This window comes from Adelges cooleyi, unplaced genomic scaffold (genome assembly GCF_023614345.1).
Source record: "Adelges cooleyi isolate 19-005CV unplaced genomic scaffold, UGA_ACOO_1.1 ACOO_flye_CR_arks_rails_tigmint_CR_PRNA_108, whole genome shotgun sequence".
Classification (NCBI taxonomy): domain Eukaryota; kingdom Metazoa; phylum Arthropoda; class Insecta; order Hemiptera; family Adelgidae; genus Adelges; species Adelges cooleyi.
The window spans coordinates 2,863,814-2,880,235 of record NW_026095761.1 but is presented as its reverse complement, the minus strand read 5'-3'; the positions used below and the strand labels follow the sequence as shown (position 1 = coordinate 2,880,235).

General features: G+C 28.7%; 3 protein-coding genes across 5 annotated transcripts; 1 reads left to right on the top strand and 2 right to left on the bottom strand.

Annotated features, from left to right (window-relative positions):
* Positions 1 to 1,543: 1,543 nt before the first annotated feature.
* On the top strand, positions 1,544 to 11,388 carry LOC126840221 (uncharacterized protein C2orf42-like). Of its 3 annotated transcripts, none has more exons than XM_050575851.1 (11): positions 1,544 to 1,737; positions 2,057 to 2,259; positions 2,438 to 2,561; positions 2,849 to 3,009; positions 3,981 to 4,113; positions 4,447 to 4,594; positions 4,780 to 4,900; positions 4,985 to 5,337; positions 6,297 to 6,423; positions 6,552 to 6,691; positions 8,337 to 8,480. In XM_050575851.1, exons 1-11 carry the CDS (start codon positions 1,650 to 1,652, stop codon positions 8,356 to 8,358), a joined length of 1,620 nt encoding a protein of 539 aa, XP_050431808.1. In that variant the 5' UTR covers positions 1,544 to 1,649; the 3' UTR covers positions 8,359 to 8,480. The 3 variants fall into 3 exon arrangements, with proteins under 3 accessions (XP_050431808.1, XP_050431799.1, XP_050431791.1); XM_050575842.1 differs by lacking the exons at positions 1,544 to 1,737; positions 2,057 to 2,259; positions 2,438 to 2,561; ... (4 more) ...; positions 4,985 to 5,337; positions 6,297 to 6,423 and adding exons at positions 8,618 to 8,770; positions 9,136 to 9,279; positions 9,378 to 9,557; ... (4 more) ...; positions 10,698 to 11,016; positions 11,085 to 11,388 and having other exon boundaries at positions 6,604 to 6,691; positions 8,337 to 8,548; XM_050575834.1 differs by lacking the exons at positions 1,544 to 1,737; positions 2,057 to 2,259; positions 2,438 to 2,561; ... (5 more) ...; positions 6,297 to 6,423; positions 6,552 to 6,691 and adding exons at positions 8,135 to 8,271; positions 8,618 to 8,770; positions 9,136 to 9,279; ... (5 more) ...; positions 10,698 to 11,016; positions 11,085 to 11,388 and having other exon boundaries at positions 8,337 to 8,548.
* On the bottom strand, positions 6,957 to 7,984 carry LOC126840248 (DNA oxidative demethylase ALKBH2-like). Its single transcript, XM_050575875.1, has 3 exons — positions 7,832 to 7,984; positions 7,383 to 7,749; positions 6,957 to 7,301 (listed from the first exon to the last, which is right to left on the bottom strand). The coding sequence occupies exons 2-3, from the start codon at positions 7,739 to 7,741 to the stop codon at positions 7,013 to 7,015; spliced, it is 648 nt and encodes a 215-aa protein (XP_050431832.1). The 5' UTR covers positions 7,742 to 7,749; positions 7,832 to 7,984; the 3' UTR covers positions 6,957 to 7,012.
* Positions 11,389 to 11,679: 291 nt separating the features above from the next.
* Positions 11,680 to 16,119, bottom strand: LOC126840239 (mini-chromosome maintenance complex-binding protein). The gene is made up of 12 exons (XM_050575863.1): positions 15,838 to 16,119; positions 15,139 to 15,309; positions 14,805 to 14,935; positions 14,185 to 14,257; positions 13,924 to 14,119; positions 13,614 to 13,737; positions 13,354 to 13,533; positions 13,179 to 13,288; positions 12,575 to 12,708; positions 12,132 to 12,305; positions 11,960 to 12,048; positions 11,680 to 11,896 (listed from the first exon to the last, which is right to left on the bottom strand). Exons 1-12 carry the CDS (start codon positions 15,919 to 15,921, stop codon positions 11,800 to 11,802), a joined length of 1,563 nt encoding a protein of 520 aa, XP_050431820.1. The 5' UTR covers positions 15,922 to 16,119; the 3' UTR covers positions 11,680 to 11,799.
* Positions 16,120 to 16,422: the final 303 nt, after the last annotated feature.

Sequence of the window (16,422 nt, the reverse complement as noted above, 5' to 3'; positions counted from 1 at the left end):
TAAATAATAAATGTTAAATTGTTATTAACAAAACATATTATGTTTTGTCTGTGTGTTAGTTTATTATTTATACAACTGTCTATGTTCATATTCTACACATATGTAGTCTTAGGTGGGGTGATGTTGTAAAAAAAGACAAATTAAAATGCAATTTATAAATATGTTTTGACTCTTTTTCCAAATACATTTAATCATAGGACGATAACGTATATCAAATCTAACATTTTTCAAAAGCTAACATTTTTTTTTATCTATGATACATATTGCATATAATATTTACATCGGCCTTGTTACTGATCTCATTGATATTTGTTTCATCAACTGCTTAAATTACTTATAACTAATAAGTTACACTTCGCCACCTTATTGACTTATAAAGTCGTTATACTTTATAGGGAATATAAATCTTACTGTTTACCCTCTTCTACTTGTTTTCGTTACTTCATCTGATTATTATGACAGATAGATACAAATATGATTGTTTAACCACAGAAATTATGTAACTATAAAAGTGTCATTCGTCTTAAACTAAAATGATGTTTTGTATCTACGCCGTCGAGAAAATATAATAAACACTGCGGGCTGTCAAGGTAGGTAAATAAAAAATGTATATTATTATTGAAATATATTTAAAAAAAAAAAAAAATATATATATATATATATATATATATATACTATTCTGAAATCATAAAGCTCAACAATATGGAAATATTAAAAGGCAAAAGGTCAGCCGATAAACACTATGGTAATGGCTACTGAAGTAGGCTATTCCAAAGTAAAATTCAATAAACAAATTACCAATACTTTTCATTATACGTCATAACCGTATTTATTATTGTAAATAGTTGGAATGGTTGAAAAATAAACAATACGAATTTATCATGTATTTTCCTGCTCCATTGCAGTGTATCATATAAAATATTATTAAAATGGGATAGGTTTATGCAAGATAACGGAGTAAGGCTAGAAGAAGAGTCTCGTTGAAATTACAGTTTTAGAAAAAATGCTATATATATATATATATTTCAGATAACCAGTAGAATCAGATTACAAGATGCAGAATTAGAAAAAACGCAAGATATTTAGTCTCAAACCATAGATACTTGAAAAGAATATCAAATATGAATCAGGAAAAATAAAAAAATTGACAATTTCCATTATCAGTTTTCTTCAATTTTTTTTAAATAAAATGTAAATTATATGGAAGAAACAACTCATAATTATTAGTGGGTTAAGTTAATTGCCATTTATCAGTTTTTATTTTCGAAGAGGTTTATAATGTTATAAACAATAACTCAAAACTTTTATTTTCAATAGCCCTTGTACAATATTTAAAATATAAGCTCACTGTACATTAAAATAACGAGATAAAAAGATTATTTTTTTTTTATACTGACAAATTCAGTTGCATTACACATTTCCGCCAACACGTGTAATCTAAGTTCACGACCCGAGATTTGCCGTTAAAATTCAAATTATTGATTAGATAATAATTTTAATGACTACTCTTCATCAATAGCATATAGTTACCTACTTATTTTAATGTTTTTGCATTTATTAATTTATTTGTGCTTTGATATTGAAACATATATAACGTATCGAAACTAATCCATAATATTTGTCTACGGAACAAGACCGAAAACCTTACAATGAACGCCCAACAAAACTCTCTTGCTTTGAAATATGACATATTTGTCGATAATGTACAACAGCTTTTGAATACATCGGTTGAAAAAGGTACAGTTTATAAATCCAAGAATTATAATTATTTCTATTCAGAATAATACCTGATTAGTTGACTATAAGTTCCCACAAATCATACAATTGTTTTGGATTTATGTATTTTTTAATAAGTATAATACTTCTCAAAGTAATTTAAATAAATTATTATAAAGTGAACACCGAGTAAACATCTTAATAAAAGTTCTTTATATATTGTAAAAAAATTAAATGTTAAATATATTTTACATGCATGGCCTTAGTGTTCTTTATCTCTTAATTATGTAATAATACCTTTATAAAATGATTGTAGAATTTTGTTTTATTTATTTATTAGACTATATTGATAAATTGAATCTCATCGGGAAGTTATTACATCGAAATGTATTAAATGATGATGACAATATTGTTATCAAGGAACGAATAAAATCTCTTCAAGAAGAATGTCGTAAGCTATATTTCAAACTGAAAACGTCCGCACGTTTATTGGACAAAGCTTGTTCAGAGAGGGATAAAGTCGAGAAAGAAAAAGAGTATTTGGCAAGTACAACAATTAAATAGTAAAATATTATTTTACTAATAAATCAAGACTAATTTTATTTACATAATACATTATGTATATATCAAAATAAACAAATTAGACATTTCTTCGACTTATTTTTTAGTTGTGGAAACATTTTTGGTAATTCGTTATTGCACTGTTATGATTTATTTATAGACATTGCAACTAGCAAAACTATACAACTTTTTAAACAAGTCTAGCTGTTTAGAACAAAATGTGCAAAACGGTTCAGTTGTCGGCGCAAATCCAGCTGCTCGAAAAAGACAACACAACAACACCGGTAGGTGGATTAGATACAGGTTTATAAGAAAGAACATTAATTTTACAGCTATATTATTCTTTCTGGGATAAAAAAAAACAAGCAAGGTTGACTTAAAGTTTCAAAATTTAAGGATCTTGTAAGATAAATAATTATGGACATCTTATTTGTATACTGATATTTGATCAAGTTATTTCTCCCTTGACCGTTATCAAGGCTGTAGAAAAATGTTACTCGTTGCCCTGCTGTCTCGGAGGAACGAGCATTACCACAAACACCATCGACTATGTGATGAAATTATTTTTCAGATGATTTGTTATCTGGATTGAGTTACAGTCGCACTGATACCTCAGACGATGGTAGTTCGTACAAAAATGCAGCGGATGCGACTAACACTGGAAGCGATTGTTTCCCTGAAAAGAAAAATCTTACATTCAATATTCCGTTCCGGGATTATATTCACAAAACAGTAAGTGCAATCGTACATTTATTAAACATATTTACATTTATATTTGATGGTTATTATTTACTGAATAAATGTGTCTACTTACGTTTTGGAATCCTTGCCATATCTTAAAGGAGGTGTTTGTAGTTTAAAATATTGTGCCTTGTACCATTGTTGCGCATCTAAACTAAGCCAGTCGTTTTAGAAAATTTGTCCTTTACCTTTGCTGGTTTCCTTTGGTTTCTGGTATTTTTGCTTGAATTCCATTGGTCCTCTCAATTGAAATTCATCGGGAATTTTTCTATTTCAATATGGTTACCCTCACTATTTTTGCGTAACGAGATTAAAATTATTGTGCCCATGAAATACTGTCTGTCACATCTACATTCGACTTTCTTCTAGCCACCCAATATTGTGATATTCTCCAATGTCTTCCAGCCGTCTGATAGCTGCCATCAATATCATCGTGAACAAATTTAAGTTCAGTAAAATATCTCCACTGCCTGAACACCAATACATTGTCTTGTATGATACACTGTCAGTGATTGCACTAACTATTCTAAGATACCTAACTGGCCTAAGAGGTTCACTTTGTTTGTTCATCTTCAAAACATTGGCCACTGCAAATTCTCGGAAGTCTGGTTGCATTTACTCTGAGTTTGCTTCCACAGATTTCTTTCGAACCAGATTTATATTGTTACTGATTTACCACACAACGGGTGTTGAATGGATTCTTCTTTAAAAAAAATTGTGTGACCTAGAGATTGGGATATTTAACGAAAAAAAAAATGTCCGCGTCTTGAGGTCATAGACTTGAGTATTAATTTTAACCGTTGTATTACCTTACTCTGCGCTCACAACCAAAATGTCGTTATACTACAAAACGATGTCAATACCAACCTAAAAATATGATAGTTTCTTTGAGATATTTATAATATTATAGTTTGTAACAAACGAACAAGTTTTAATCTACATTACGTCTTGTTGTTTCTCAGAATTCTGTTGAAGGTTATACTGTTGTAGCCACGACAACAGTGACAACGACCAATAAAGATTCCATAATCGCCATGTCAGAAATTACCCCCAAACAACCGACTAACATCATTGCTCAACCGCAATCTGAATCGAGTACGTACCCGGTAAACTATATAACTTATTTGTGAATTATAAAATATATTATGTTGAATACTCTCGACGTAAAATAGTAGTCTTTCTCTGACCACACAATAATTCAGGGTAAAAAAATATATAATACTTAAAGAAAAACAAAATTGAAAATCGTCCAAGGGAACTAAACTGCATTTATAACAATAATCATTTAGGTACAAGATGTAATCCCTGTTTATAGTTTTATTTTGCCAAAATTAATAAAAGGATAAAAAAATCACACGTGTTCCAAAACTTATTTTATCATTATTGTATATTTGAATAGTTATTTTTAACCTACATTTGAATTTATAGGTTCAGTCGAATCCTCGTCTTCAGGTAATTTGAAATGGGAAACAGATGATTTTAATTCGGAAGATGCAAATAAAAAAACCGAAGTAAACCACAATTTTATCATAAAGAAAGTTGTAATAGCTGAAGCATGCGGACAGTGTCATAAGAGGTACCTATTTAATTTAGCAATTAACTCGTTTTTATGAACTATCTAAATACATACAAACGATTTAGAAAAAAAATGGCACATTCGATTGGCACTTCTATAAATTATTTTTTCATGATCCAGTCCTTAGAATTGGATTTGAATTTTAGTAAACTTAGTAACATTATAATAGTTCTAATATGTTATAGGATTAAATTTGATAGCTCTATGATAAAGTGTAAAAACTGCAAAACGGTTGCTCATCCGAAATGTAAGAGTATGATTTCTGCAGCTTGCGTACTTGATCGGAAAAAGACCAATGCTTTAAAAGTAAGTAATCTAATCATTTACCACTTCGTAATATACATTATTTAGTCGATATTAATATTATTTTCTCACAATTTTTCATTACAGAGTGGTGTCCCTCCATTGATCGTGCACTGTATAGGTGAAATCGATTCGAGAGGGTTGGAAATGTTGGATTTGTATCGAATTTCCGGTTTTCGGAAACAAGTGAAATGTCTTAAAGATCAATTCCGTGACGGTCTGCCCGAGTTGGCCAATGTAGACGTCCACGTTTTGTGCTGTTGCCTAAAGGAGTACATTCAAACTCAAAAGAACCAATTGATACCTCCAGACGATCTGGTCAAGTTAGGCGAGGCCATTCGAGATTCGCAAACATCCAACCGATGCGTCAAACAGATTATCTTTGAACTACCATCGGTTAATCGAACCACTCTTGCGTACCTCATACTACATTTACAAAAGTACGTTAAATATAGAAATACATAACTTATTCATCGTTTGGATTGCCCGTATGACACATATACTGAAGTATGTACACGTCACATGGGCAAGGGTGAACGATATTTGAAGTACGAGTATTTAAAATACACATATTTAGTGATCTGAGGGAGGCTTTGCTTCCTGACCTTCACTATACTATTAATGAAAAAAAAAAATTTGCCTTCAGTCCACTCTAAACATTATGATTTTTTGTGGTAATTAATTTAGAATTATCTTATACGGGAGTAAGGGGTTGCAATCAATAAAGTTCTACAAGACCACATTTACAAGTATATTGTACCTACTATTTACTTATCGGTAAACTTGAATTAAAAAACCTAAATTATAATACTCTAAAACCAAAATTAAGCGAGTTATTTTCAGTCTGCTTAAACATGTAGAGATGAAAAAACATTTTTAAATTGCTTTCAAGGATGCTGTGATAATCCAAAAAATAAATTAACTACCAAAGTAGAGTCCTAGTTATTGAACTAATAATTACACATCACAGCTAAACCTTAAAATTAAGATTTTGTACAAAATTGCCTATACTTTACTCCTTAAACATGGGCGGTGCGACGCCCTCTTAATATTATAATATAATTAAGATTTGAAAATACAATTATTTGGATGGATACAATCTCCATATTTATTATAATAATACATTAATAGTGTTAAATACGCTTATATCTCGGATGATGATTAGACTTAATGGATTTTTCAGAGTTGCAACGTTTTTTTAGATGTATAAGTGACTAAAATGTTCACCTATAAAATTATACACTTATAACTTTTATAACTTTTTGAGAGAATACCCTCTTTTTTTTTAATGCATATTTTTGTTGCCAAATTTTAAGTAAAATTATTTTACTCTAAATTCTCTTAAGTCTGGGTTATACAAGTAATATTAAATATTAATTGTTGAATTTGTTTGAGTTAGAGTGGCTGCATCAACCAAATGTAACATAGACATTAGTAGTTTAGCTACCGTGTTCGGCTCAACAATTATTGGGTCTTCAATCGAAACGATGGATGATTTTTACATCAAATCTGAATTAAGTATTCAAGTAAGATATAATATACTACTATTGTACTATTTATATTCTAAGCGCCTACTCGTATACCTCCAACCACATGTCATACATTAGTCCTAATTAGTCCTACTCAAAATAAATAATGTTATGATTACGGCTAGGTTATCGAAGAACTTCTTATGTTACCTAAAAGTTTTTGGACTGGTTTTATCAATGTAAATGATGACCCGACAACAGTTGAACCTAGCACGCCAGCTCCGATTTTACCACAAGCATCATCTCGTCGGTTTTTTAATTTAAGGTAAAACTTTTAAGTAGTTTAAAATTTGAATTTATAAATATTACAATTGTATAACATCTATTTATAAAACTGTATTACATTATATGATTATTTTGTATTACACAAATATTGTTATATATTTCATATAATTATATTAATCTATTCAAACTAATAACTATAGATATAAGTTACATAATAAATAATAAGTTATACAATGTATTAAAATAAATTGAAAAATAAAGTAAATCTATTAAAAAAATAACAAATATATTTACACAATTTCCGTTACTTTAACATATATATATTTTTTTTTTACAAATATTATTATAACTATTTATATTTTTATTTAATTTTACGAAATGTGAAATTTAATCTTACCTTGGTAGCCGCTTTTTCCTTAGGTATTGAATGATACCAGTACTCGTTAGTAGGCCAATTCATAAACAACAAACTTCCGTGATGTAAATCTAATTTTATATTTTCTACTTTTCGCAATTTCTTTTTAACATCTCCGTGTTTCAATACAAACTTTCTAGTTTGTCCTAAAGACACCGATGCAATAGGGATCATTTTGTCCAGTTCTGGTTCGTCATCCCTATGCTCGCCCATATGATCATCACCATTCCTATACCTTAAAATTAGTTTAAACTAAGTTAAACTCATAGCTAATATAGCTACGAGTGCCTTGGTTTAAAACAAAAATAAATTTTACCTATTTACTAGAACAAAATTATAATTAATTCCTCGTTCGGAAGAGATTTTTTTTTTCAACTCGAGCACTGGTTGAGGCCACGGCTGTGCTGCAATGACTGTGCCTGAAAATTTGTACGTAACACCTACGTCGCCAAACGCTACTTGTTGTCTTGGTATCGGATGATACACACCAAACACTTTCACTTGAGTCAATCTACCGTCTAAGTATTGCACGTTGTTCTCCATGTAGTCCATTAGCGCAGTGGCTTCAGATAAATTCAAAAATTTCTCACAATAATCCAAATCCAAATTCTCGGCAACCACCTTCTTCCAACGTGTCGATTGTTTGTTTTTCATCAGTTTTTCGTACAGTGTCATATTGCTTACTGTGTAATATAAGAAACAATATTATTTTTAAATACCTACAATCTTAGGTTAGTATTTTATATTAAAAATAAAAGCAGGTACCTATCTATTGTTATTGATGTCTTATAAGTTATGTTTATAATATAATTATTGTTAATTATTCTCTTATCATAAAAAATATAATATAACAGTAACTAAAAGTGAAAAGTTCAATTAATGTTATTATAGATTTAACTTGGAAATGGTAATATTTTTAAATTCTATTATCAGGTGTATATCATTTTTCTCGTAGAGTGAATATTTAGAAAACCCGCCAATTTTCTTTTTCGTTGTGATAACGAATCTCATTGATATCAGTGATTTTGTTATCAATTGTTTGATAACCAAAAGAACTATGATATTATTTTTAAGAAAAACAATTAGAACTATTTAAATGTTTTAATTATTTCTACCTGATTTAAATTTTTATGATTTAATAAATTTTGTTTTATTAAAATCTAAACAAAGAACTGTCGCACACCTAATAATCTACTACTAGTAAAGTAAAAAATGAATGTACATTCATTGTTATTTGTAGTTTTTTAAACATACCTATTTTTGTATGCAGTCGTAATGTCACATACAAGTAAAATAAAAGCGCTTCTATCCGATTTGGGTAGATCGACTAAGAGAGGTGTCAAGAAGTGTCCGTCATGCGGTACATATAATGGCACCCGAACTGTAGTGTGTAAAACATGTTACATAATTCTAAGACCTAATAACAAAAAGGTACCTCCGTCGGAAGTATGCCAGTTACTAACGTCGTATTCTTCTTCTCAAGTAAACGTTTTTAATATTACAATGTCTAGTGGTATTTTCAAACTATTATTATTATTATTTAAATTACAGATTTTCTCTTATATTTCATCCGATGATACGGATATGAACGAAAGAGGATTTGTTTATTTTCCTGAATTAAAAAATAAAGACACAAAAAACAAACTCAATGATGGAATATGTATGGTACGCTACTGTGCCAAATCCTCTGTTCTGAAATGTCACGTATGTTAATAATTTCAAAACTAAAATTATATTTTACAAAAATAACATTTTGATTAGTTGTTATATTCGTACTTTACAAGAAAATAAAAACCATACAGAAGAATTTTAATGTTAAAATATGAAAAATTATATTATTTTTGTATTTTGTTTTTACAGCGAGTATTTTCAATAATAACTGTAACAAAGTTTTTTTTAACTCAAAACAATTGATTATTAGTTGAAATTTTAATGAAGTATATTTTGTGAGGGTTTTTTCATAACTATTATTTTTATTGTCATTTTTAAAAATAAAAAGTTTTAAGATTATAAACAAATATTTGCGAAATTAAATTTATTTTCACTTGCTTGTGTTTGTATTTTTTTAGGAGACTGATATAAACCCTAGTAATATCCAAAATGAATCGTGCAAACATGTGCAAGCTTGTTTTGACTGCGCCACAACAGGAGTAGCTTTAAAAATTGATCAACCAGTTTTAGAATCTTTTAGGGTTCCTCAAAATGTGAAACAGGTAAATTAATAATAAAAAAGTTATAAAATTACAAAAATATTTACCAGAAAAGTTGTTTTTTCAAATAAGTATTGTGTTATGTTTTTTGTTTGTTCCAGGAAGTATGGTCAAATTTTTTGGACAAAAAAAAACCATATTTGCAAAGGGTGTCAGAAAATATATTCGTTGTGCGTTGTAAAATAACTCCTCAAAACACTCTTGGCTATCTGCACTGCATTATCGGCAAATATAATCAATGTTTCAGTTGTACGACTACATTAGTTACTGTAGATCAAATGGTACGTCTGTAGTACTTTGTTACATTGTCAAAGAAAAAAAAACATGATGTTATGCAATTTTAAATAGCGTTAGTTTGGTTTCAGGATCAAATACCAGACTTAAACACATATTTTTGTTGCCATTATATAGCATGTCTCAGCGCTATAGCCAGCTCACGGTATATGGTTCAAGAATTTGAAAAAAATCTCAGCCCTTTTGTGTCAGTGTCCACGTTGTCAACGACTATCGTACAACTCGATAGTTTGCCTAGTAATTATATTTGTGGCCATGGTTTTTATTTCTTGTTACGGCTTGCAAGTGAAATAATTACTTAATTATTTTACAGTCGTAGAGGATGCCATGGTCGAAGGAAGCAATGGACCCGTTACATTTTTCGAAGATCAGATGATCATAACGAGTGAGACATGTGTTCTAGAAAATATTACACCCGGATACCATCAAATTTCACTACCAAACATTATTGCCAAGGTAAATGAAAAACAGCACTGTTCTGCACTGCATCGAAGCTCAAAATACCATATATCATTTCATTAGAGAATTGTGCTGAAATCAAATAATTTTTAGTGTTAATAAAAAAACACATCAGCTGGACGTTTCTCAGAGATATTGTTATTGATGAAATAACCATAATAAATAATGTTTTTAATGAATAATAAATTAAGTATACATATGTGTAGTTAATGATAATAATATAAAATAAAAGACTGCATTGAAAATAATTTTTATACTTTAAAATTACTAATGTAAATTTATATTCAAACAAAACTATTTTTGTTTTAGAAACGGAGCAAAAGAGAACAGAATCATTCAAAAGTACAAAAATTAAAAAGTATACTATACTTACAATAATATTCTAGTTCTTAGTTTTAATGAACAATAAAAAGGAACTCAAATTTTTAATAGTGTTGTTTTTAAATTGACAGAAACTGAAGAACAGGAAGTAGTCAATCCAAATCCAACGTTAAGTTTCGAAAGGTGGTTGTCGTCTATAACAGAAAGAATAAACCAAGAGATGCATTATCAGTTTGACGGTAACCCACCGACCATGGTTTTTCATGTACACAAAGTAAAGAACGATTGAAACTTAATTAGTTTAATTAGTCCAAGTTTATTTATTGTGTATATATGTTGTTGGTTAGACGTTTTTCGAGTGCTTTCGAGAGAGGATGTGTGCCGCGTCTGCAAAGAAACGGTTACCAAATTCTACCGTAGTATTTGTCAAACATGATTCCCTGCCTTTGGGAACGTTCACAAAATATACTTGGCACATAACTAACATCATGTTGGTGAAAAAAATCTTCGAGACATCTGCAGTGCCGTTGAAAATCAGTCGCAGCTTTATTAAAACCTCAGAAAATACGTATGAAGAATTCGAACACGATAAAATAGATAAAATACCTCTTCGCAAACCAAACCAGCCAATTCAACCGAACGATGTAAAAACTTTTCTCAAAGTTGGTCGGTATATATTTCGGTTGAAATATCATGATATTTTATTTTACTCCTGGACTAAATTTTTTTTTTAGGTATTGTCAATCTACAACAGAAAGAACCAATACCATTTGTAATTGAATGGATACCCGATGTTTTGCCTATAACTCAAATCGGAGAATTAAGACTTACGTTCAAATATGGACATATGCCTCCAAAAGAAAAATAATTGTAATGCTAGTATGGAAAACAGTGACAATAGATTGATGAACGAAAAGATTCAGAATAATAAAATAGTGCATGACCAAAACATTTATTGTCTTAGAAAAAATTATTAAATCATATTATATTCAATTTTTATAAAATATTCCTAATAAATATTCATTATTTAGTTATTATGCTCTTAATAAAAATATATTTTTATGTAACTGTAAATATTGTTTTTCAAAGACATTTTATCAAACGACAAACATACAGTTTTACAAAATATGTTTAAGTTTGAATGTAAAGCGCATCTTTTGGAAATGAGCAGACCTAAATAGAAACTATTAACTTAAGTTTGGCAAAATTAAAAAAATAAAATCCTTCTCACCTTTGTATTAAACCGAGCTTTTTCTAAGCTTACTAAAAAAAAAAAAATTATTGGTGAATAACTTTGACAATAATAAGATTGAAACTCATATAAAGATATTCATTTTACAATATTTTATTTAAAAAAAAAATTATAATAATTTATAAAAAAACTAAAAACGTGTTTAAAAAATTATAGAACAAAAAGAAAAGCCAAGATAAAATGACGGTAAATTTAAATTATTTATTTCTTATTTTACGTTCTGATTCCAATGCTTTACAACTTTCCCATATTTCTTTATTCAACTCATTTTTGCCGGAGCATAAGGCAATTAACCTGCGAGTAAAGAAATTAACACATTGAAATTTTGTTTTAAAAAGAAACAATTGAATAACTTACTTTGAAATAACCATAAAACGATGTAAATCATCGGGCGAAACATTTTTAGGATCTGCTTTCCGCATTGCCACATAATCGTTTTCTATGATCTGAAATTATTTAAAAATAAAAACACGTAGTACAAAACATTAGATATTATTTTAAAAAAAAAACAAGCTAAAATTAATGTTACTTTTAAAATATCTTCGTTAAAATTGAAATCCATCGAAGATATTATCGTAATATATTTTCTTATTTTTTCCAAAAGCGAACTTTGAGAATTTAAATACGTCTGGGCCGAACCTATGGTCTCTTCAATGTTTCCGATGCAAGAAGGATCCGGTTTGAATACAATGTCGATATCAAACTGTAATTAATTTTTTTATTAAATTATTATCATAAAAATAAAACTATACTTAGAAATTGTTAAAATAAATCATAATACATAGTTGGCAATTTTTTTTTTAATGAATTCTACATTAATGGCTTTTTTAATATTGTATTATTTATTGTCAATATTTAATTAAATTTTGAAAAACTATACAATACAATTTTCCTTGGGCAACACAATTGTGTAATTTGACAGATTCTCATTGTGTTGTACCGTGTATGTAATAATATCTTATTTTAACTTACCGGGAATAGAGATTTTCCATTAGATAATGTCAACACGGAAATTTCAGTTTCATAATCAATAGTATAGTACATAAAATCATACTTCACTTGTTGATTAGATATAATGTCATTGATTGCTTGAAGATTTAACATTCCTAAAATACAAAATATAACAAATAAAAAACAACTATTAAAAAATCTCTTTTTATATTTTTAAAAAAAAATTTTTTTTTAATAAAACATTAGTAAGATATTAGTATGGCATAAGCTACGGTTAGGCATTCAGAGAAGACGCAGTAGAACAGGTGCTGTATAGAAGACATAATTATACTTAGTTGAGGAGCCAGGTAAGCGAATTTAGATGTAATTAAGTGGAGGAATAGATCTTTTAACACATAACTCAAATTTAAATAGCATATTAGCATTGAAGTTAGGCATTTATTATTCGATTACTCATGACTAAAAAATTATTCTTAGTAAAAAAGTTTATTTATAAATAAAACTAAAAATATTTTTTTTTTGCTTATAAATTCTTGTTTTAAGAAGATATGCAAATAATTTTATTCGCCATTAAAAAAACATTGTTTTTGTAAGACAATTAAAATTTTATTAATCATTGAATAACCTTTATTTTCTAATTTTCCTGGGTTCAAATTTGTTTCATCCAGAACCAAATGTGTTTTACTCGACAGTTGTAAAAATCCATTTAATAACCTGTTTGTAGTGTAACATTTTCTATGACAAAACAATAATAAAAAATTAAACATGATAAAACTCAACATGAATTGTACAAAACTCACCGAGGTATCAGGTCTGTATTGTTCATATTATCAATGGTTATTGGAAAGTATTTACTTTTTTCTACCAAACACGATATTAAAGAATACAATTTACTAGTGTAGTCAACTACGATATCTTGTGGAATACCGCGTATATTTAATGCAAATTTACCAGGAACCTGATTGTTTTGTCGGTTGTAGCTGAAAAATTAAGATACAATGTTTTAATCAACAAATTAATTCATGCAACTATTCATAATTAATTAAAATAAAATGTTTACATAGTTGAAACGAGATTAAATAGTAAATAATTGGCAGCTAAAGAATCTCCGAGTAAAGCTTGAGTCAATACAAGTTTTAATTCTTCTTGGATCTTAGACGCTTCTTCCCAAATACATTTTTCAGCTAAAAACAAATGCAATAGATTATTGTTGCATACAATTACCTATTTATATGTATTTCTTTGGCACTCCCAACAGAAAAACAGCATGTATCGACTACAGCTTTACTTTATAAAACAAGTATTGTTTTTTATAAGGTTTGTTGATTTCATGTGCAGATGTACTATGAATACCGAAAATGTAACCTTACTTAATTGGCTTCCACATAAAACTGGGTCGGGTTGAAATTTTATATGGATAGCATGGACACAATATGATGCTTTTACATCTAACGGTTGCTCTTGAGATTCATCGTCAGTGTTGACATATTGATGGTCATAAAATCCAATGACATCCACAACTCTGTTGAGTTTTAATTCGTTGGAGTCTACATCTTCTGGGTAGATCTTTATAAGAAAACAAAAAGTAAAATCATCCTAACCAACCACTGAAACTATTATTGAACACATACCAAAACAAAAACTTCATTAGACCGTTTTTGACACGTTGGATCTAAACGAATCCGTTTGGCAAAATTTTCTTCTCTGAAAATAATAATAAATTGTTGCGTAAATACAAAATTTAATTAAATTATATTTCCACACATAGTTTGTAATGGAAAGCACAGCACGCTAATAGGTTAGGTAAAGAACTGCATTATCTCATTATAATTTTTAAAGTAAACTCATTATCACTAGTCCCTTTAGCTTTTAGTGATGAAAAATGTTTTTATTGGAAAAGCGATGACATCCTTGTGGAGAAAGTTTATAATTTTGTTAAAAAAAATAAATCGTCCTTAAATCCATAGTTTTTTTTTTTAATTTAATACAACAGTTATGCCAAAACTCAAACAAAAAAACGAGTTCATAACATTTATTTATTATGGCACATAAAAATGTAATTATTTAAAATCAGAGATTAGCATTAACTCAAGCAGAATGTTTCTAAACAAATAAAATTATCAAAATCCAGTCACTATACAAAGCATTATTACTTTTGCTATAACACAAGGTTTTGAGCAAAAAAATAAGGCGCATGCTGACCACTTTCGGCAGATCATAGACCATAGTAAAATAACTAAAGAATGCATACAGTTCGGTTTCGTTGAGCCCATTGGAACTTTCTACATTTTTTACCCAATCGTTAAGTCCAGGAATAGGTATACAAGCAACAGGTAGTCTCTCCATTAGATCATCTCCAAAGTGGATTTCTTCATCTTCCTTCTAAACACACACCACACAATCAATGTTGTTATTAATATAATTTTAAGACAGCAAGAAAAAATTAACATCTGACATGGACGATTTGTGTTAAGTCTTATATTTAAAACATATGTACTTGAATTATTCAAGTAATATATTTTTAAAAAGCATAATGTTTTTAAAGACTAGTAATGTGTTCAAAACTATTATTGATTTATACTTACTGATCTCACTGCGGAACTGAATTTTCCTTGATAAACTTTAGTTTCATTTGTCAAAGAGTTAACAACAGAAAATGTTTTGCTATAATAATCGGGATTTAACATATCTTGTATCATCCCTTTAAAGCGCACTAATGTTCCAACTGCTGCTTGTCTATCCAACAAAAAAGGAACCTGAAAAATACATAGAAAATAGTTAATTTACTAGCCAACATTTAAATAAATACAACTAGGTAACAAAATGAAACAGAAATTTAGTATCAAATTTGGCTCTTATAAAATGTCTTTGATCTAGAATTTCTAGTCGACACCACACTGTACATAAAGAAATCAGTCAGAAATTAAATATAAATGGGGATCTAGATATAAATATAATCATTTAAAAAAAATCGCTAACACTTTGCTGGTTTTGCATTGATCTTATAACTTATCTTTTTTCATAAAAATTAATAAAAAATGTATTTTTGATTTGATTAAAAAAACTATATTACTCTATAAATATTATAATTTTTAAATAAGAGAATTTAATATAAGATATATTGTAACCTAGTTATCTGACTGGAATATATTGGTTACCGAATACCTAATAGGCATATGGTTATTCGATAATAATTTGTACTGTTATCAAACACACTGTAGTAAACAAAAAACACTTTCATAAAAAAAAAAAAAATAATAGTTCATAATTTATACTTAACGAACCTTTTCCCAATTTCCTGGCGTCAGTAAGACCCTTTTACATTCGTCTATGTTATCGATACAATACGCAGGAGTCCAAGTATCCATTTCGATCAAATATAACACGGATATTATTTAAAAAAAACTACACTAGTTTAGTTAGGTATAGTAATATTGTTAGCAATTAGTAAATCTCAATATTTAACAATTTAAAAATTTGCATGAAATAGCAGACATGAGACAAGGTATCTATCCGGTTGTTTTATGTTTAAGACATTAGACACTAGACAGTAAACACTAGTGACGATCCCTTGACCCTTATCAACTGTTATCAACAATGTTTCCCGCGTTTTTCTTTGTTTGAGAGCGCTCTGGTGGACGAGACTCGTGTATGTAATATGAAGATTTTTTCTAAAAACCACTACAGTTTTAAAACGAATGGTTTCATCCATTTTTTGTAAATCTAACATCTTGATAAGAATAAAAAAATATACTATAATCTTATTTTAAAATAACAAATATGTAAATTTTACATTTTTCAATGCTTTCTTACGGGAGAATCTCCCGACATTTGTTTTGTTAGTTGCCCGCTAGACAAGCGCTAGTTGT

Coding starts and splice junctions, on each gene's coding strand:
- LOC126840239 (XM_050575863.1), bottom strand. CDS start 15,921: ATGGATACTTGGACTCCTGCGTATTGTATCGATAACATAGACGAATGT. Junction 13,534..13,613: donor TTTAATCTCGTTTCAACTAT/GTAAACATTTTA, acceptor TTAATTTTTCAG/CTACAACCGACAAAACAATC. Junction 11,897..11,959: donor CGTTTTATGGTTATTTCAAA/GTAAGTTATTCA, acceptor CTTTACTCGCAG/GTTAATTGCCTTATGCTCCG.
- LOC126840221 (XM_050575842.1), top strand. CDS start 8,342: ATGTCACATACAAGTAAAATAAAAGCGCTTCTATCCGATTTGGGTAGA. Junction 8,549..8,617: donor CGTCGTATTCTTCTTCTCAA/GTAAACGTTTTT, acceptor TTTAAATTACAG/ATTTTCTCTTATATTTCATC. Junction 10,388..10,481: donor AAAAGTACAAAAATTAAAAA/GTATACTATACT, acceptor TTAAATTGACAG/AAACTGAAGAACAGGAAGTA.
- LOC126840248 (XM_050575875.1), bottom strand. CDS start 7,741: ATGACACTGTACGAAAAACTGATGAAAAACAAACAATCGACACGTTGG. Junction 7,302..7,382: donor AATTTTGTTCTAGTAAATAG/GTAAAATTTATT, acceptor ACTAATTTTAAG/GTATAGGAATGGTGATGATC.